A 22,043-nucleotide genomic window follows, 5' to 3' on the forward strand; every position below is an offset into this window, starting at 1 on the left:
CTTCTTACCAGATGTCGTCTTTTTAGTCTTTTTTTTCTTGTCATTTTTCTTCTTGTCAGCATTCTTTTCATCATTACCAACTCCAGTTGCCTTCTCTTCTGTTACTTCATCCTCTTCCCATACCTTCATACTCTCAACCGTCGGATAAATCCTGTCAATAACATAGGAAGTACATGAGTAACTTTTTAACAAACGATTAACTCTTTCTGTTTCAATTCTTTGTAGCTCAAGCTTTTGTTCTAAAACAGCACACTTCTCTATGTAGTTGTTTACAATTTTCTGCTTCGTCATAAACGTTCCCTGAAGAGTCTTCATTGCTACAGCTTGTTCTTCACTCGTTTGATTGTACTGATTCATCGTCTTATTCAGCACATCATAAGACTCCTTCAGACTGTTTAAATTGTAAATCAAAGTGTTGTTCTGTTTCTTTACAATCTCACAATTTTCACACTTTACTGGAATCTTTTTCGCATCAACTTCTTCATCAACTTTGAATTTTTGAACTTCTTTCACCTTTTGACTTCTCACCACCGGCACCTCTTCATCCCGAACTCAAGACGTGGACCGGAGTTCACGTGGGAAACATAGACCAGGAAGTCAAGCACAATCAAATTCCAATCGTGAGAGTTCGTTGGAACTCAAGACGTGGACCGGAGTTCACGTGGGAACGCGAGGATCAGATTAAGCTTAAGTATCCTCAGCTGTTCAACACTGCTGAATCAAATCCTGATAGGACTAGTGAATTTCGGGACGAAATTCCCTTTCAAGTTGGGGATGATGTGGCACCCGAGGAAAATCCGCAGTCATCCTGAGCACAGTCATCCCGAACTACCATTTCTTCTCTCCGAGACTACTTAGCAAATAAATTTGGTAATTTTATTTTATTTTTATTTTCTTTTCTCTTTTCTTTCGTAGCGACAAAACTCATGTATACCCAATTTTCGGGACGAAAATTCTTTCAACATGTGGATAATGTGACATCCCGTATTTTCATGTTAACGTCGTTATCTATTCAGTTAAATTATTATTCTTTACACACAATATATACGTGACATGTAAATTGGTATCGGTCATGCATAGTTATTTCACGTACTCGCAAACATTTGATTTACGTGTGCGAACAAGGGGCAACGAACCCGATAACCAAACTAGTTGCGAAGAGCTCATGTTAGTGAATCATGAGAGCTAGCCTACTAAACCTCTACCCAAGTTGTAACAATCTAAATTATTGAGGGAGCTTTGTGCAAAAATAATTATATGATGAAATTATAAAAACCCAACTTGCCTCTCACCTCTCCTAGTCATCTCTTTCATCGAAAAAGAAAAAGAAACCCTAACTCCCACCCAACCTTTACGGCAACATCATTCTCCTCCTTTTCAGCCGATACGCAGCCATCGATCACTGGTAAGATCTCACCCCTCGTCCGCAATTCTTTAAAGTTAACATTGTTGTCGCAGTTTCTTTGTCACGGTTTCGGGTTAGGTTTGGGTTATGAATTCATGATAAGTAGAACCATGCTTATAGATGAACACATGTGTATTGCAAACGTGGTTAGGGTGTGTGAAATTGTACGCATGAGAACATAACTGTAGACATGAATGGCGTGAAAATTATATATGTAATGTTAGGCATGGACGTGTCGTATGAACGGGTAACCGGAACTTGTGAGCAGATTATACTTGTAATCATAACTGTAGGTTCATGAATCTGTGAGGACATGAAACGCGTTGACGACGTTGAATATATCCGTGAATATAGTCGTGCTCGGTTGAGCGTGTATAGTATAATAAGAAATCCGCAAATTTGAATATATGTATATGTATATGAACGAGGTATGCATGTGGGTGGCTGTGATAATATGTGGTCATATGATAGGGTTGGTTAATAAATGCTAGTGATGATCCTATGATGTTGTAATGATATGCTCATACATGGAATATATTATGTGATGATATGAAGAAACTGTTCCTTTGCGATTAATTATTCAATTATATAACTGGGATTGTTATTGAAATTAATATTGAGATTAGGTGGGTATTAGATGAGCTATTATTTTTGAAAACTTTAGTGTGGATTAATATGAACCGAGTATTGTTTTGTTGATGCTTGTCGCTTGCGGCAATTCAAAAAAAAGGATTATGATCGTGTAATGTGTTGGGCCGAGGGGTAACATTGGGGCTTTATGGGAGTAACAGGGCTGCGTAAGCTGTTGGGCTGGGCTCAGACACAAGCAGCCCAGTATCACACGATGCAGATGGGCTGTATTAACATGGGCCGCACAGTTTAAGTGTGGTTGGGTCGGTTGGTTTGAATACAAGAGTAATGGGCTACGGGGTGAGTAAAACGAGTATACTAATATCACGGGTCACATCAAACTTGGTTGGATCATTAAGTTAAGTAATTCACCAATCCTTGTGTCAAGAGTTAAGTTATTGTCTAGTAAACAGTAAGGGAATCTGCCCTAGAACCAATGCATGGGAAGTGATTGTTTGATGATACTAAGATGATGTGTCAGCTGATTACGACTTACTTGTGCAAAAATGGTGTAACATGTGAACGAAGAATACATGAATTAATGGTGTGTTGCATGAATTACTGACGTTAATCGCATAATGATATGTGTAATTTGCATACGTTACAAGTGTAGTATGTGTAGATAATGCTTGATCTCTGTGCATATGAAACATGAAAGGGAGATCAACTATATGGGGAATATGGAACATGAAATACGAATGTGTACTATGTATAATGATATGTGTGCTACCTGTAAGCTACTTATGTGACGTGTACATAGAATACGTGATACATACGGATACTAAACTGATTGTCTTTGGTAACCACGGTAGGGTTTGGTTGACCAACTTGGAACGGGTAAAGTAACGTGTTAAATACCGAGCAATCTAAGGTGAGTTCACTATATTCGAGCATGCGTCCCAGTGGTTGGGGACAGTCAGTGGGTATCCCGTGGAGGGATAAGTCTTTTGGGTAAAAACGGGTATATTGGTTAATAATCTCACCTATCATTCTTGTAAGTCCCTTATTTTGTTACCTGGAGGGTAACGGGTATTAGTTGGTAGCGCTACTTAGGTTTGGCACCCTCATACCGCTCCTAGATAGGACGGATGTGAACTAATAACCCAGTCGGGCCCAGTACTGGATAGGAGTACGTGGGAAAGGGCAGTCATGTACATCAGGAGCCGTCTTGTTCGGAATTGAGATATTAACAATATTACTTGCATGGGTTATTGAACTGTTTTACATCCAACTGGTAACAAACGTTTTCTAAAAACTGTGGACTCGCCAGCTTTGTCTGATATACTTGTTACATGCTCGCAGGTCGTTAGGTGATTGAAACAGGAGCTTGCTGGCTGGAGAGCAGGAGTGGTCATGGTCATACCAATGGGATTATTTGTCAAATACTTAGTTATTATGATTGAATTCGTATTTACCTTATGATACTTTAATGCTTCCGCTGAACTTGTGATTTTGAATAACTTATGACTGGAATTGTTATTACTTAATTGATGGAACTTTATTACAACTTGTGATTCAATGTAATTAGTGGCTCATTGCTAGTAGTCACACGCCTAACAGGGACACTCCCTAGGTGGTAATTTTAGGGTGTGACAGATTCACTGGTCGGATGTTTGTTATTTGTTACAGGCGATCAACCAAAGTTCTATACACTAAAAGTTCATTATGGGGTGAGTTTTCTGATTATCCAGGAAGGGAGTAAAACAATGGTAAGATAAGCTATGTTGATAATGTAAAAACTGAGCAATTGCGTTTTGATGTCCAGGACCAAATTATGAAAGAGATTAGATACTCAGTAGATGATGTGTTCTATTATTTTACCAAGAATCCTCATGTTTGTTTGGATTTTAGGCTTAGGCAGCTGACTGTTGAAGTTTATTTAGCACATTTGTGTAATCTAGCCAGTAAATGGCATAAGCTTATTGACCTCTATGTTGAAATTGGTCTTCTAATGTGATGAGGCTTAGGCAGCTGTCTCTTGAAGTTGATTTAGCACATTTGTGTAATCTAGCTAGTAAAGGGTATAAGCTTATTGACCCCTATGTTGAAATTAGTCATTCTAATGTGATGAGTGAATCGTTAGACGATGTTGAGACATCACAGACTGATGTTCCAAACAAAGTAACCCCTTGTAAAGCAATTGTTGTTGAAAACACAAACTTTGTTGAAAGTTAATGTTTTTCCTCTTCAAGCAACCCATTTCAGGGCCAATCACAACCTACGAATACAGGAAAACGAACACTTGCATAGCACAAGTAACGACGATCTGGATTGGCTATTCTCCCTGAGTACTTGTAGCAAATAGATGCACCACAGGAACATATGATGTAAGATGGCTCGATCCAATGATTGGTTTTCTTGATGAATTTGCGTCTAAGTTTTGAGACACTGATCTTTGTGACATTGTCAATGTGGAGTAGCATTTCTTGATTCTGGGTTTGGTTCATTGACTCAGAGAAGAAGAGAAGAACCAAGACATAATAGATCACAATCTAGGGCTCTAATTTTAATAAGCATTGCAACCAAGGGAAAAATGGACTGCTACACTAAAACATACAATCATACTTGGTCAAACTAATAGAAATTGCCCTGGGGGACTCAAATGGTAGCACTTTCTATATGATCGGGACTCAAGAAGCAAAATTCTAAGTTTGGGGACTCGACCTGACACCGACCAACATGATCAGGGACGCAAATTGCAGTTTACTCTAAATATGGATTAGCAAAATATATTAACTTTTACGTTAGGTGTTATAGTGCTATGAAACTTTTTTTATAAATGTAAAAAAAATTAAATTTCAATGAGAAAAATGATACATATATGAATTTTGGTTACTTTATTAATTATTTTTTTAGGGATGGAGACAGAGAAGGAACATGCAAGATGGACATGAGTGCCGGCGTGAACACTGCCCCCCCTCCCCCCAACACACCTTCATATTTGCCCCCAACATTCAACATTCGGGATGAGCGAGATGCCACCTTCAAGCCTTAAATGTATAAGTCATTAGAGTTGGAGTGATTAAATTTACATATAAATCCCTCATGAAGTTTCAATATGGCTCCCTCAACTTTAAGTGGACTTGCCATTTAAATCATATACTTATTTTCGGATGGCAATTGAACCTAAACCTGATTGGTGAACCCAAAACCCGATTCATTTGGGATAGGTTTGGGGTTGGATAATCGGGTTTCAGTTTAGTTTTTATTTTATTTTTTCATGAGTTTGGGACGGGTTAGGACTTGGTGATATACCCGTTTACCTGACCCGATTACCAGATAAAGTGTACTCGTTTACCTGATTGTATACCCGAAGTAATTTGGGACGAAATTCCCTTTCAAGTTGGGGATGATGTGGCACCCGAGGAAAATCCGCAGTCATCCTGAGCACAGTCATCCCGAACTACCATTTCTTCTCTCCGAGACTACTTAGCAAATAAATTTGGTAATTTTATTTTATTTTTATTTTCTTTTCTCTTTTCTTTCGTAGCGACAAAACTCATGTATACCCAATTTTCGGGACGAAAATTCTTTCAACATGTGGATAATGTGACATCCCGTATTTTCATGTTAACGTCGTTATCTATTCAGTTAAATTATTATTCTTTACACACAATATATACGTGACATGTAAATTGGTATCGGTCATGCATAGTTATTTCACGTACTCGCAAACATTTGATTTACGTGTGCGAACAAGGGGCAACGAACCCGATAACCAAACTAGTTGCGAAGAGCTCATGTTAGTGAATCATGAGAGCTAGCCTACTAAACCTCTACCCAAGTTGTAACAATCTAAATTATTGAGGGAGCTTTGTGCAAAAATAATTATATGATGAAATTATAAAAACCCAACTTGCCTCTCACCTCTCCTAGTCATCTCTTTCATCGAAAAAGAAAAAGAAACCCTAACTCCCACCCAACCTTTACGGCAACATCATTCTCCTCCTTTTCAGCCGATACGCAGCCATCGATCACTGGTAAGATCTCACCCCTCGTCCGCAATTCTTTAAAGTTAACATTGTTGTCGCAGTTTCTTTGTCACGGTTTTGGGTTAGGTTTGGGTTATGAATTCATGATAAGTAGAACCATGCTTATAGATGAACACATGTGTATTGCAAACGTGGTTAGGGTGTGTGAAATTGTACGCATGAGAACATAACTGTAGACATGAATGGCGTGAAAATTATATATGTAATGTTAGGCATGGACGTGTCGTATGAACGGGTAACCGGAACTTGTGAGCAGATTATACTTGTAATCATAACCGTAGGTTCATGAATCTGTGAGGACATGAAACGCGTTGACGACGTTGAATATATCCGTGAATATAGTCGTGCTCGGTTGAGCGTGTATAGTATAATAAGAAATCTGCAAATTTGAATATATGTATATGTATATGAACGAGGTATGCATGTGGGTGGCTGTGATAATATGTGGTCATATGATAGGGTTGGTTAATAAATGCTAGTGATGATCCTATGATGTTGTGATGATATGCTCATACATGGAATATATTATGTGATGATATGAAGAAACTGTTCCTTTGCGATTAATTATTCAATTATATAACTGGGATTGTTATTGAAATTAATATTGAGATTAGGTGGGTATTAGATGAGCTATTATTTTTGAAAACTTTAGTGTGGATTAATATGAACCGAGTATTGTTTTGTTGATGCTTGTCGCTTGCGGCAATTAAAAAAAAAGGAGTATGATCGTGTAATGTGTTGGGCCGAGGGGTAACATTGGGGCTTTATGGGAGTAACAGGGCTGCGTAAGCTGTTGGGCTAGGCTCAGACACAAGCAGCCCAGTATCACACGATGCAGATGGGCTGTATTAACATGGGCCGCACAGTTTTAGTGTGGTTGGGTCGGTTGGTTTGAATACAAGAGTAATGGGCTACGGGGTGAGTAAAACGAGTATACTAATATCACGGGTCGCATCAAACTTGGTTGGATCATTAAGTTAAGTAATTCACCAATCCTTGTGTCAAGAGTTAAGTTATGGTCTAGTAAACAGTAAGGGAATCTGCCCTAGAACCAATGCATGGGAAGTGATTGTTTGATGATACTAAGATGATGTGTCAGCTGATTACGACTTACTTGTGCAAAAATGGTGTAACATGTGAACGAAGAATACATGAATTAATGGTGTGTTGCATGAATTACTGATGTGAATCGCATAATGATATGTGTAATTTGCATACGTTACAAGTGTAGTATGTGTAGATAATGCTTGATCTATGTGCATATGAGACATGAAAGGGATAACAACTATATGGGGAATATGGAACATGAAATACGACTGTGTACTATGTATAACGATATGTGTGCTACCTGTAAGCTACTTATGTGACGTGTACATAGAATGCGTGATACATGCGGATACTAAACTGATTGTCTTTGGTAACCACGGTAGGGTTTGGTTGACCAACTTGGAACGGGTAAAGTAACGTGTTAAATACCGAGCAATCTAAGGTGAGTTCACTATATTCGAGCATGCGTCCCAGTGGTTGGGGACAGTCAGTGGGTATCCCGTGGAGGGATAAGTCTTTTGGGTAAAAACGGGTATATTGGTTAATATTCTCACCTATCATTCTTGTAAGTCCCTTATTTTGTTACCTGGAGAGTAACGGGTATTAGTTGGTAACGCTACTTAGGTTTGGCACCCTCACACCGCTCCTAGATAGGACGGATGTGAACTAATGACCCAGTTGGGCCCAGTACTGGATAGGAGTACGTGGGAAAGGGCAGTCATGTACATCAGGAGCCGTCTTGTTCGGAATTGAGATATTAACAATATTACTTGCATGGGTTATTGAACTGTTTTACATCCAACTGGTAACAAACGTTTTCTTAAAACTGTGGACTCGCCAGCTTTGTCTGATATACTTGTTACATGCTCGCAGGTCGTTAGGTGATTGAAACAGGAGCTTGCTGGCTGGAGAGCAAGAGTGGTCATGGTCATATCAACGGGATTATTTGTCAAATACTTAGTTATTATGATTGAATTCGTATTTACCTTATGATACTTTAATGCTTCCGCTGAACTTGTGATTTTGAATAACTTATGACTGGAATTGTTATTACTTAATTGATGGAACTTTATTACAACTTGTGATTCAATGTAATTAGTGGCTCATTGCTAGTAGTCACACGCCTAACAGGGACACTCCCTAGGTGGTAATTTTAGGGTGTGACAGATTCACTGGTCGGATGTTTGTTATTTGTTACAGGCGATCAACCAAAGTTCTATACACTAAAAGTTCATTATGGGGTGAGTTTTCTGATTATCCAGGAAGGGAGTAAAACAATGGTAAGATAAGCTATGTTGATAATGTAAAAACTGAGCAATTGCGTTTTGATGTCCAAGACCAAATTATGAAAGAGATTAGATACTCAGTAGATGATGTGTTCTATTATTTTACCAAGAATCCTCATGTTTGTTTGGATTTTAGGCTTAGGCAGCTGACTGTTGAAGTTTATTTAGCACATTTGTGTAATCTAGCCAGTAAATGGCATAAGCTTATTGACCTCTATGTTGAAATTGGTCTTCTAATGTGATGAGGCTTAGGCAGCTGTCTCTTGAAGTTGATTTAGCACATTTGTGTTATCTAGCTAGTAAAGGGTATAAGCTTATTGACCCCTATGTTGAAATTAGTCATTCTAATGTGATGAGGGAATCGTTAGACGATGTTGAGACATCACAGAATGATGTTCCAAACAAAGTAACCCCTTGTAAAGCAATTGTTGTTGAAAACACAAACTTTGTTGAAAGTTAATGTTTTTCCTCTTCAAGCAACCCATTTCAGGGCCAATCACAACCTACGAATACAGGAAAACGAACACTTGCATAGCACAAGTAACGACGATCTGGATTGGCTATTCTCCCTGAGTACTTGTAGCAAATAGATGCACCACAGGAACATATGATGTAAGATGGCTCGATCCAATGATTGGTTTTCTTGATGAATTTGCGTCTAAGTTTTGAGACACTGATCTTTGTGACATTGTCAATGTGGAGTAGCATTTCTTGATTCTGGGTTTGGTTCATTGACTCAGAGAAGAAGAGAAGAACCAAGACATAATAGATCACAATCTAGGGCTCTAATTTTAATAAGCATTGCAACCAAGGGAAAAATGGACTGCTACACTAAAACATACAATCATACTTGGTCAAACTAATAGAAATTGCCCTGGGGGACTCAAATGGTAGCATTTTCTATATGATCGGGACTCAAGAAGCAAAATTCTAAGTTTGAGGACTCGACCTGACACCGACCAACATGATCAGGGACGCAAATTGCAGTTTACTCTAAATATGGATTAGCAAAATATATTAACTTTTACGTTAGGTGTTATAGTGCTATGAAACTTTTTTTATAAATGTAAAAAAAAATTAAATTTCAATGAGAAAAATGATACATATATGAATTTTGGTTACTTTATTAATTATTTTTTTAGGGATGGAGACAGAGAAGGAACATGCAAGATGGACATGAGTGCCGGCGTGAACACTGCCCCCCTCCCCCCAACACACCTTCATATTTGCCCCCAACATTCAACATTCGGGATGAGCGAGATGCCACCTTCAAGCCTTAAATGTATAAGTCATTAGAGTTGGAGTGATTAAATTTACATATAAATCCCTCATGAAGTTTCAATATGGCTCCCTCAACTTTAAGTGGACATGCCATTTAAATCATATACTTATTTTCGGATGGCAATTGAACCTAAACCTGATTGGTGAACCCAAAACCCGATTCATTTGGGATAGGTTTGGGGTTGGATAATCGGGTTTCAGTTTAGTTTTTATTTTATTTTTTCATGAGTCTGGGACGGGTTAGGACTTGGTGATATACCCGTTTACCTGACCCGATTACCAGATAAAGTGTACTAGTTTACCTGATTGTATACCCGAAGTAATTTGTTTTATTTTATAAACTAGATTAGTTCCCCGTGTGTTACACGGGTTAAACAATTTAAACTATATAATAAAATTTTCCTCTAAATGTAAAAAAAGGTGAAGACATTTATATACCAAACACTAATGTAACCAAACATATAACATATATGTAATGTTATATGATTCATAATAAAAAATAATGTTTTAAAAAATATATGCATTGAAGGGTTGAATAATAATTGAATAAAATATAATGTAATTTGTTAACGTATAGAATTGTCAATATATGTATTTAAGAAAATGAACTGCGTGATAAATATAAATTTTGTTAAGTTTATTTTTTAACATTTACGACATGTTGCATAAACTTTTGCACACAATCATGCATGGTGATGATGATGAAACATTCAAATAAATTAATAAACACACGTGTTTCAACAAAATTATGTACATATCCATTGAGAGACTTAGTTAGTATAACAATTCAACACCATATATAACCAACTTTATAAATAGTTTCAGTAAAATATATAGGATTAACATTTTACCTATAAGTTGAGTGACTAAATTGGAAAGAAAAAACTTTAAGTGGTTTAATTGAAAATATTATAAATTTTTGTTACAACACACCATTCAATTTTCCAAAAAAAAAAATAAAATAAATAAATAAGGCGTAAATGTATTTTCATGGCAGTTACATGCATGGAACCATACTCATTATTATCTTCGAACATTAAATTTTATAATCTCCATTTTTCTCTGTTTGTTTTTTTATTATTATCGCCACTAACCAACTCAATATATTAGTAAATTAATTTAAGAGGGAAAATATAATTAGAGAATGGCCGAGGAAGTGACATGTGTCCTCAAAGAGGTTTCTTTTATTATATATATATATATATATATATATATATATATAGATATAGATATAGATATAGATGTGTATATAGATGATATATCAACTATTGGCTTACACAATTTTTGTCATATAGTCATTTGAGTTTTTTTTTCTATATACATTTTTGATAATTTACTGATATACATTATAGTTATTTGATATATTTATATAGTGGGTGGGGTTCGGCTAGAAAGTCCAAATTTTCTAAAAAGTGTAAAAAGTCATAAAACACTATAATTTTAGCCATAAAACACATCTAAAAAGTCATAAAACACTATAATTTCAGCCATAGATACACGATGGGTTTTAAATTGGGTATACCTAACATGTATTTTTTTTTTTAAATTAACAGGTTTATCTAAAACCCGTGGGTATACCCAATAGAATTCTGATAGGTTTTGGGACAAACTTATATAATCAGGTTTGAGATTGGAATTACCTAAACCCGTCCCAAACTTGCCCTATTGCCATATCGTTTTTTAACCTAACCAGAATTTGCTACGTGGCCCATTCATAACTTTGTTTTTCAATCTCTTTTTCTCTTATAACTTTTACCAATTTGATGTTTTTTAAATATCATATATAATATTATGACATGCTAGCTATTTTGATCTACGTTTTGGTGTTATTTCATTCAAAACATAGTTGTGCATGATGTTCAAGTAATCAAAGCAAAACATACAAGCAATCAAGGCTACTTCAAGGTTTCGCTTTTAGAGTTTTTTTTCCTATTACATTTTATATCCGAATTTTCTGTTACGACATACCCATTTTTATCAATGTTTCAACACTATTCTTTTAGATTATCGCCGCAACGTCCTTTTATATATGTTTTGATAGCTGGAACAACTTGATGCAACTCTTTTACGTACTTTACAACATCAATGTCACTCTCACAACCCTCACCACCTAGTTGTCAAATAACTAGCTTATACATCTCCTATGTTGGTCTTTATGGATTAATCACATAAAAATACGTCAAATACGTCTAACTTAACTTACCTAGTAAACTCAATGGCGAAAGGTCACCAACGCCTGCGAACATAGACAACATTGGTGACCCGACCACCCACCATTCCAAATGAAATTCACCACCCGAAGGCCCACTATGGTAAAACCCCTGACTCAATCAAGAGCATTTTTGTTCCAGACTAGACTCGAACTCATGACCTCTACTTTGAAATGTCATGAGGCTGTCAATGCACCATAAGATAAATAGACGTTTGGCACTAATTAAAAAAACTTTAAGACCATAAGAAAGTATCATTAACCAAACAACCAATGTCCCCTTTCTATAAAACCCTAATTGAAATAATAAACCCAAATGTAACACGATTAAACAACCAAACAAACAAATCCGGGCGTGATCGACATGACCACCACCACCACTTTCACTGCGTACGAGTCTTTCTTTCTACCCACATTCTAAAAGCCCAAGAAAAATAACATCTGTTGCTAAATCCTATATGTGTGGCCACAAACCCCTGATAAAAAAAAACACAAACTTTATCCAATTTCCGGTCAATTCACCCAACCCAGTTGGGGATTTTGTCAAATTCTGTTTCTTTTTTCAGAAATAACACGACCCACATCTTTCTTTTCGGCTGTATGACTTAATTGCAGCTATGCAGTCATCATCTTCGTCTTCATCGTCATCTGTAGCTTTAGAAACCAATAATGCCTTCAATATTCTATCCAAATTGAGCAACTTTGCATTTGATTTCAACTCTAATCGGTTGAGTTTAGATGGGTATTCTTCGGTTCTGTCTAATGTTCAATCCGATAGAAAATATGTAAATTTTTGGGCTGGTGGGAGAAGTAGGTCATCAAAGATTGTTGGGTCTTTGAGTTCAGGGGGTAAAGGTGGGTCTAGTATTAATAAGTTCTTTAATGAGTTCAACAAGTTTATTCGGTTTCATTGCGATAAGATTCCGCTCGGGTTCGCATCGGTTAAGGTTAATTCAGGGAGTGATTGTAGATTAGGAGGGGAGAATGAGGGTGGGTTGGAGGATGGGACATTGCCATTGAGTGGTTATGAGTCTAATGGTAAGAAAAAGGTGCTCATTTTGATGAGTGATACAGGTGGTGGTCATAGGGCTTCTGCCGAAGCGATAAAATGGGCGTTTAATGAGAAGTTTGGTGATGATTATGAGGTTGGTTTGTTGAATTGTTATTGTTTGAATTGGTGTGATCATGTTGGAAATTTATGGAATGTTGTTTTCAGGTGTTTGTGACTGATTTATGGACGGATCATACGCCGTGGCCGTTTAATCAGTTGCCGAGAAGTTATAACTTTTTGGTTAAACATGGATCGTTGTGGAGGATGACGTATTATGCTTCTGCTCCTCGTGTGGTTCATCAGTCGAATTTTGCTGCCACCTCGACGTTTATAGCACGGTGATGATTCTAGTCTTCTTTTGTTGGCATATAAAGTGATTACCTTTTTGTTGTTGTGTAGTCTATATGTTTTGATATCCTGCTATTCTCTAGATCATTTGTGCATGCTATGTTAAGCGTGGTTGTAAAAATCCCGACCAGTCTCCGATTAGTCGCCGATTAATTACTAATCGGAGGTTCACCGATTAGTGGCCGATTTATCGCTAGGCGGTCAACGGCGGTCCCTATTCTGGCCAAATGCCGACCAAATTTCAACCAAACCTTATAAATTCCTTCCAAATACTTTAAAAAAATGGTCAATGAGGTTAAAACATGTCTACTTTAAAAAAAACTACATATAAAAGTGTGTGTGTATATATATGTAACTAAAAATTACATATAAAAATCTCAATCCGATTAATCCCTGTTAATCCCGATTAATCGCTAGTCGGTACCCCACCGCCCGACCAGCGCCTAGCGATTCTTACAACACTGATGTTAAGTTTAATCTTCGTGTGTACGTTTTATTTGTCAACTTTTAGGGGCATATGTAAGGTGTTTGGATGTGTGTTTTCCACTATAATCATATTTTGTTGAAGTACAAAGAAGAAGGTTGCATATGTAATAAAAATTTATATGAAAGGCACAACATTTAAAAACTTTTAACATAGATAGTTTACGGCTTTACGCATCTTCTAACTGGTTTATAACGTTGATATTGGTGACTAATATGAGTATCATCTAATGTCTTGTGACAGAGAGGTTGCAAAAGGTCTAATGAAGTACCAACCAGATATTATCATCAGCGTACATCCTCTAATGCAACACGTACCTCTTCGTATCTTGAGGTCAAAGGGTCTTCTAGACAAGATTGTATTTACGACCGTTGTTACCGATTTAAGCACGTGCCATCCTACATGGTTTGATTTGCACTCAAAACTTATTGTTTAAGACGCTGATTCGAGTCTCAATTTTGAGCTGATTTTTATTATGTACATGATAGGTTTCATAAGCTTGTAACAAGATGCTATTGCCCGACAGAAGAGGTGGCAAAACGGGCCTTAAAAGCTGGGCTTCAATCTTCTCAGATAAAAGTTTATGGCCTCCCTGTTCGACCTTCTTTTGTTAAGCCGCTTCGGCCCAAGGTTTGAATCTCTTTTGGAAACGGGTCGGATTGAATTGGACCATGATGGTTTAAGTTGACCTAAATACCTTTTGTGCTGGTTTATAAAAAAAATATAGAGTAAAATGCCATTTTCGTCCCTGAGGTTTAGCCAGTTTTGCGACTTTCGTCCAACGGTTCGTTATTCCACATCTGGATCTAAAAGGTTTGGAATCTTGCAGTTTTCATCCGGCTCGTTAACTCCATCCATTTTTCTCTGTTAAGTCAGGGCTATGTCCGTCTTTTTTGTTAACTAAAGGGCAATTCGGTTTTTGTCAAGGGTATTTGATCTTTTTACATAAAGTGAAAAAGACCGAATTGCCCTTTAACTTAACAAAAAAGACGAAAATAGCCCTGACTTAACGGAGAAATGGATGGAGTTAACGATCCGGATGAAAATGGCAAGATTTTAAACCTTTTGGATCTAGATGCGGAAAAACAAATCTTTGGACGAAAGTCGCAAAATTGGCCAAACCTCATGGACGAAAATAGCATTTTACTCAAAAATATATATTAATTAGTGTCTTAGCTATGATAACATAAACCATATGGTTGCTATATTAATGTAAATCTTGGAATAAGATCAAGAAAATAGAGTACGGTTTGACTTTTAGGTCAAAACTGATGGTTGTATCATGTATGTGTATGCATAGGTTGAACTGAGGAGGGAGCTTGGTATGGATGAAGGTCTCCCTACGGTGTTACTGATGGGTGGTGGGGAGGGGATGGGGCCCATTGAGGCTACCGCTAAAGCACTTGGGAATGCGTTATATGATGAATATCGTGGTGAGCCAATTGGTCAGGTACTTGTAATTTGTGGTCGTAACAAAAAGCTTGCCAATAAGTTGCTTTCAGCTGAGTGGAAGATTCCCGTTCAGGTGAATATTCCTACATCGTCATCATTTATCATTATTCGTCCTTCATCGTCTGTTCCATGGTTTAATCATTTATTTTGTTTATTAGAAATGAACGACACTGTTTAGTTCCAAACGTTTAAAATGTGATTATTAATAGACGATTGACTAATTTCAGGTGAAGGGGTTTGTCACTAAGATGGAAGAATGCATGGGTGCTTGCGATTGTATTATTACCAAGGTATATGGTTTACTTCGATTTGCTTTTTAAAAAAAACAATCCAGTTTTAATTCTTGCAATATTTAAAATTATTACTTTGCGGATCAAAATGTGACTCTCAAAAGTCAAATATCTCACTTTCTAATGCGAAGTTATTTCATTAGTTTTTTTTACGTTTCTGGTAGGCTGGTCCGGGAACCATTGCAGAAGCTATGATCTGTGGACTCCCGATAATCCTAAACGATTACATTGCTGGGCAGGTAATTTTGTTATTAAAGTTGATTTTCTTTCTTGTGTGTTTATATCTTTAGTTATCGCATACTAGTTCTCCACACATGCTTATTTTCTGCAAATCTTGTGTTTATAAAATACACAATTAGAAAAGTGGCAATTTTGAATATTTTCACTCCCGATTGTCATTCTTGCACTCCAATATTTTCTTTTTTTGTGGTATATTATCAACTCTATTCATCAAATCCTTTTACAAATCGGGAACTTTTTATATTGTTTTTAGAGTGAATTTTGGCATTCCATTCGTGATTTTCAGTTTCAGCGCAAATGAATGTTGTCCAATATGTATTTTCATCAAATTTATTGTAAAAATATATTTTTTGTAATCAAAATTTTATTTTTATTTATTTTTTTTACCGTTCAAAAAAAAAAAAAAAAAACTAGCTCTAAATTAAAAAAAAAGAAATTATATATTACTTGTTTGTAACTTCATTATCATCCTGCAGGAAGTTGGGAATGTACCATATGTGGTGGAAAATGGGTGCGGAAAGTTTTCAAAATCGCCAAAAGAGATTGCAAATATTGTCGGTGAATGGTTTGGTCCAAAAGCGCATGAGCTGCAAGCTATGTCACAAAATGCACTGAGGCTGGCAAGGCCTGATTCGGTTTTCAAAATCGTTCAAGATCTTCACGAGCTTGTTAAACAAAGAAGTTTAATAATGCAACATTCGGCTGCAACTTAGCCACTTAGGTGAGATTGGTTTTAAAGCTACTTGTGTAACCAAAACAAATTTTGACATTTGTTGTAGCAAGTTATGCTTTAGTGGGATTTTCTTACAGCGAGCTTATAAGTGGACATCGCACAAAATGGTGCTTGATGAACATCAAAACTATATGTTTTGAAACATTTATTAACGTTGTATGTAGGATTTGAGTTACTTGCCGAAAATTCATAAACATTGTTCGTTGATTTTGAAACATCCGTTTTTTCATGTTTGAATGATTTGTACATTGTTTTGGCAAAATGAGTGCTTGCCTTTTGGAAAAGGAAATGTGAAAGTGGAATTGGTAAGAGAACTTAATGCTAATTCATATTTTCTTTGTTAGCAAATAATATTTGACTTCAACTTTAATATTAGAAAAGTTGCATGACCAATTCACACTATTTGACAAATATATTAGATTATTTGTGGTTGTTACTTGTTAGCTCTTGCCAACTTACCTAATAGACATGAGTGTGAGTCCTGCACACCGCCCACCCTGCCGCCGGTTTGCACACACTGACGTTCAAAAACGCTAGTTTTTACGCGGCACAACAATATCGCCCGATGCCAGATGTAAATCTTTGTTATGGTTTTCGATCGATATAAAACAAGTATCAATATCTCCTTAGGCATATTTCTTTTGGTTGCTATAGTGGATTAAGAGTATATGTAAACGGAATACCAATTTATTAAGAGTATATTCATTATGACAAAATTTGTGACTAGAATATGAGTTTTGCCTAACCAAATGCTTCACCAATCACCATGTTACTATTGCAAACGCTTGGCGTTCCATGTCGGATTCCAATCAATGTTTTAGTGACCAGAATATGAGTTTTACCTAACCAAAGGCTTTGTTACGGTAACACTGGAACACCCCCCCCCCCCCAAATTGTATTCCATGTTGGATTTTAGTTAAATGTTATGTCGTTGATTAGATGATAGGCACGGTAACAAGGTCAAGTTGTAACACCCTAAGCGAATCCCATGTTAATCTATTTTGTTCTAACCACAAGGAGATATTGGGTCATAAGGAATGTCCCGCCTCAAATATACCAACGCGTTTTGGGCACGCATTGGTTGTGGATGAGATAACTCCATAGTTACGTGTGCTTGGGTGGTAGTACTAAGATGTGTGACCTTCTGGGAAGTCTCCACTTAGACAACTAAAAACAAATCTGTGAGCTCCTCGTGGGCAAATCAGACAATATTGGTGGTATGAGAGGCTGGATGTTACTAAGGAGTTCAAAATTAGCCACTAAACAATTTTTTTTTGTACCTGTTTGTTTAGTTACCAAAATTGACAAAGGGAAGAAAAATGCTATGCAAGTACCTACTATTTGACAAAGAGGTTGCGACGTAGCTTGTTGCCCATTTACTTGTCATTCTTATGTAGTTACCTGTATTTTAGTAGTACAATGAAATCAAGGGACTAATAGTAGAAAAAACAAAGGAAATTAATATGTGACTTTATAGATCTAACCAATTATGTTTGTTGGTTGATTTTGTATCTTTGTTGTGACCACAACTTTCTGATTTTCTGCTAATGATGGTTGTTGCAGGCAGCAACCAAGGCCCATTGCTTGTTCCTCCTGTGATTCGAATGGGCTTGTAGAGTGTAATTGGTGTGGTGGCACAGGATTTTTCATTCTTGGTGATAAGTGATAACCTGCTATGCCAAGTACCTTCTAGAAACTCGAGCTGTGTCGTATGTGCTAGAAAGGTGGGATTTTAACTCGACATTAATTTTAACTTTAACACCATGTTATAAATATCTACAGGTGGAAATGTGGCTGAGTCAGGTAGTGGGTCAAAATGGCAATATTTATGTACATTTTTTAGTGATTAGTGTGTCAGATATCATTGAAAAGGTTCTAGTAGTTCAATAATAAATTATTTAGAATGTTTTGTGAAGTAAAAAACTAAATGTATACTTTGGACGACTTTGACTGTTTGACCTTTTTACACATATGTGCATATGCATATTATAATTTAGCAGGGAAGGGCTAAGTGGAAAACCTCATCTTTTTGAGAAAACTCTGAAAACCCAATATCAACGATTGATTATGTTTCATCTAAGTAGATCAATGGTTCTCCTATTTTTAGGTAAATATTAGTTATTGAATAATTCTTATATTAGTTTCTAATACAACAGAGGTCCACAAAAGGTGGCCTACAAACACAAAGTGCCGAAGGCCATAAAGTTTTTACAAGTCTAGAAATGATAAATGGGATAAAAAAATAGCTCCATCTTCTTACACACGTAACAGAAAACGCAGGAGGATGTTAAAAGACTGTTACATGTGTGTAAGAAGGCCAAAATGAAGAGAGTCTCCCATTACATAGTAGTAGTAAACGAAAAGAAAGATTTTAATCAGAGGTGGAGGCACCGGTGGCGGTCTGCCTTTGTTGTTCAGCAGCTGTCTTTGCTGCTTTCATTGCGGCCACCTTAACGCAGTTGCGTGAGTCGTGGTCGTCGACATACAGGCCACAACGCTTGCATAGACGAAGCTGCTTTGGACGTTTTGGTGGTTTTGTCTTTGCCTTCTCACCAGGTCCGGAAATGCGAGTATGTGTACCACATCCCTTATTGCGTACAACATCTGGATTAGCAACTTCGACTGGAATGTTGATTGGTTGACCAACTATTTCTTCCGTTTCACACTCGTTTGTTTCATTTTGAGTTGTACCCAATGCTTGGAAAGCACATTGATCTTGAAATCCCGGAGTTGGGCAACCAATTTTGACAATGAATCCTCATCGGTTCTGGCCACATCAACGCATTCAGTAACGAGGTCGAGGATTTCATTCCACATAACGGACGGTGCGTGTGCGTTGACGCCGTATCGGCTGGAAAGTGAAAAAACCTCTTTTGGGAGGGCATCTCGGCGCCAACTATCGTTTATGTATTGGGGTGGTATCTTTGCAACATTTTTCAATCGATATACGCAAAAGACATGGCGACACAGATATCCGATACGTGTGAAATTCCTGCATGAGCAACTGGCGGAGTGGTCAACAGTGTTATATGTAACCTGTTGGGGACAGAAGGAGCAAAAAGGCATTTATATCTAACGTATGTTGGTGGAGTGGTAATAATGAACTTGCCTAACATGTGTTACCTGGTAGACGTTTGTGATGTTGTTCCTTTTGTCCAAATGAGTGACTTCTAGCAAAAGAGTGGTATTGCTGGACTCGGTTTGGTTTGTGATGTAGCATAAAAACTTCCCTTTTATTATCTCCTTTTGAACTTGCATGAAAACAACGTTTGTGTATATGGCGAACGCGTGCTGTTCTATCGCTAAATCAGTAGTGCCCTTGAAAAACGTGGATGAGGTTTTGTACTCCGATACGCGTTGCCGATAGCGTTGGCTGTCTACCCTATTTTCAAAGCACATCATAAATTGTACAAGGGTGTTTGCACTTGTTGAGTTGACCTTGAAGGCAGCGTTCGAGCTTTCGCAGCGTGAAGTGGTCTTCATCAAGCAACACATTGGCAGTTCCCTGAAGTAGGCTGGTACCCAAAGATGTTTGATGTTGTACATGTCGTTCAACCAAGTGTGGTCTTGTAGGCCAAATGTTTCTAGGAGGTCATGCCAGCGGGACTCAAACGTTTTTGGTTTGATATAAACATTCCAAACCAACCGGTGAAGGCAGGCCCGAACATTAGTGTTATCAAGAAGGTCCGCAGAGATCTGGTAAATTTTAAGAGTTACTAACACATGTTAGATTAAACAGTTGAAAAAGACATATAAGTCTGTGTTGTTGAATAACACATGTTAAAGGCTAACGATTTAACCTAACCTTGGAGGGTAGTTTTTTCATTATATGCCACATGCATAGCCGGTGGCGTGATTCGGTAAAGACCAGAGGAACAACTTGAAGCATAGATGGGTCTTGATCACTCAACACGAGAGTTGGTTGAGTACCGTGTGCCTTCAAGAAAGCCTTAAGCAACCACACATAAGATTCAATGGACTCGGTTGATATTAAACCCGCACCAAATGTAACACATTGGATATGATGATCCACACCCGTGAATGGCACAAAAACCATCTTGTACCTATGAATAAAAATGGATTTGAAGTTAACAAAATGTAACACTTTTTTTGGTTAGGTTTGTATACTTTGATATCAGGCCTAACACATGTTAAGGGGAAACTCACTTGTTAGTGCTGTAAGTCGCGTCGAAGGCGAGGACATCGCCAAAAGCTTTGTAGTTTAGCTTTGAAATTTCATCAGCCCAGAATACAGAAGACAGCTTTCCATTTGAAACCGTGTAATCAAAATAGAAGTCGGGTAGGTTGTCAAAGCGCTCATGCAAGCGTTCAAGGAAAACTTGTGCGTCGCGTTCACCAATAAAAATTCGCAACTGGTGGCTAAAATTTTTAAAATCCACCGGAGTCCCGTTGACATTGTGATGCCCCCCTTTTAAAGCTACAAGACATCTATAAGCTCTCACGGGTCCGATACGGTTTAGACTCATATTGTGAATGAATTGTTTGGTGGTGAATGACAGCTTCCGTGACATCTTGCTAAGGTCACGGTTGTAATTCTCAACAAGTTCATGATTATGAATATCATTGAAACTCAGTACTGTGTATGTATCATTATAGATTGAGACTAGAATGCTTGCCTTACAGTCACACAATGTGAAGTTGGTTCTCCTTGGCCTTACAGAAGATTCATCTAGTGTGTCAAAGTCCTCTTTGGTTGTGGTTTCCCGTATTTTGAGCAGCGAAGATACTTGTGTGTGGGAATTCCACTCCAGACTTTAGTTTGGCCCTTTTAACTGAAAAACCAGCTTCAAACGCATAAAGTTCATACATGGAGAGAACAGCCTCAAATGTCGGATAAGATTTCCCACACACTGGTATGAACTTATCAGCGACGGTAGGAATCCAGTAGCCGGTTCCCTGAGGCGTATCAAAAACGAAGTATGGATGCGCTGGCCCTGCATCAGAAAACGAAAGGTTAGAAATCTGGTATATGAGAAAATGAAAGGTTAGAAATCTGGTATATGAGTATAAAGTGTGCTCCAATGGAAAATAAACAACCATCTAACGGCCCGCGAGATGATTCAGCAAACACAGAAGGGCCCTGAGATGATCCAGAACCAGCACCTGACATGTTAGGGTAGCCAGAATCTTCGGATGCTACATGTTAACATTATGCCATATGTTTGCATTATGCCATATCTGGGAAAGAAAAAAAATAAAACGAGTGTAACATGTATATAGAAAAACAAACCTTGATCATTATCCATAACCTCGTCAGTAGGGAAATCGCTGCTAATGAACTTGTTGGAGATCAGAAAATCCGGTGATCTAACAGGGACTTGAGATGATCCAGCACCATCAACCGGCATGTTAGTATCTAGAAGCTTCAAATGGTACAGGTGAACATTGACCAGTATATTTGGATTATTCCATTAAAAATGTCAAATAAAAAAAAAACATATATACGAGTGCGTTAAGTTAGATAGAGAGACAAACCTTGAGCATTTAATTTCTCGTCAGTAGGGAAGTCACTGGTAATGAACCTGTTGGGGAGCAGATGACCCGACGACATTAACTCGTTCGTTGGTGGATTTG

At 37.5% G+C, this 22,043-nt stretch overlaps 2 protein-coding genes across 2 annotated transcripts; one reads left to right on the forward strand and one right to left on the reverse strand.

Annotated features, from left to right (window-relative positions):
• The first annotated feature begins 12,230 nt into the window (after positions 1-12,230).
• On the forward strand, positions 12,231-16,665 carry LOC110930343 (monogalactosyldiacylglycerol synthase, chloroplastic). Its single transcript, XM_022173640.2, has 8 exons — positions 12,231-12,995; positions 13,067-13,239; positions 13,977-14,138; positions 14,222-14,363; positions 15,034-15,258; positions 15,413-15,475; positions 15,640-15,714; positions 16,192-16,665. The coding sequence occupies exons 1-8, from the start codon at positions 12,468-12,470 to the stop codon at positions 16,426-16,428; spliced, it is 1,605 nt and encodes a 534-aa protein (XP_022029332.1). The 5' UTR covers positions 12,231-12,467; the 3' UTR covers positions 16,429-16,665.
• Positions 16,666-18,819: 2,154 nt separating this feature from the next.
• Positions 18,820-21,817, reverse strand: LOC110932392 (protein FAR1-RELATED SEQUENCE 5-like). Its single transcript, XM_022175731.1, has 8 exons — positions 21,700-21,817; positions 21,507-21,605; positions 21,197-21,403; positions 20,616-21,045; positions 20,254-20,512; positions 19,572-20,144; positions 19,140-19,484; positions 18,820-19,035 (listed from the first exon to the last, which is right to left on the reverse strand). The coding sequence occupies exons 1-8, from the start codon at positions 21,815-21,817 to the stop codon at positions 18,820-18,822; spliced, it is 2,247 nt and encodes a 748-aa protein (XP_022031423.1).
• Positions 21,818-22,043: the final 226 nt, after the last annotated feature.

This window comes from Helianthus annuus, chromosome 3, assembly GCF_002127325.2.
Source record: "Helianthus annuus cultivar XRQ/B chromosome 3, HanXRQr2.0-SUNRISE, whole genome shotgun sequence".
NCBI lineage: Eukaryota > Viridiplantae > Streptophyta > Magnoliopsida > Asterales > Asteraceae > Helianthus > Helianthus annuus.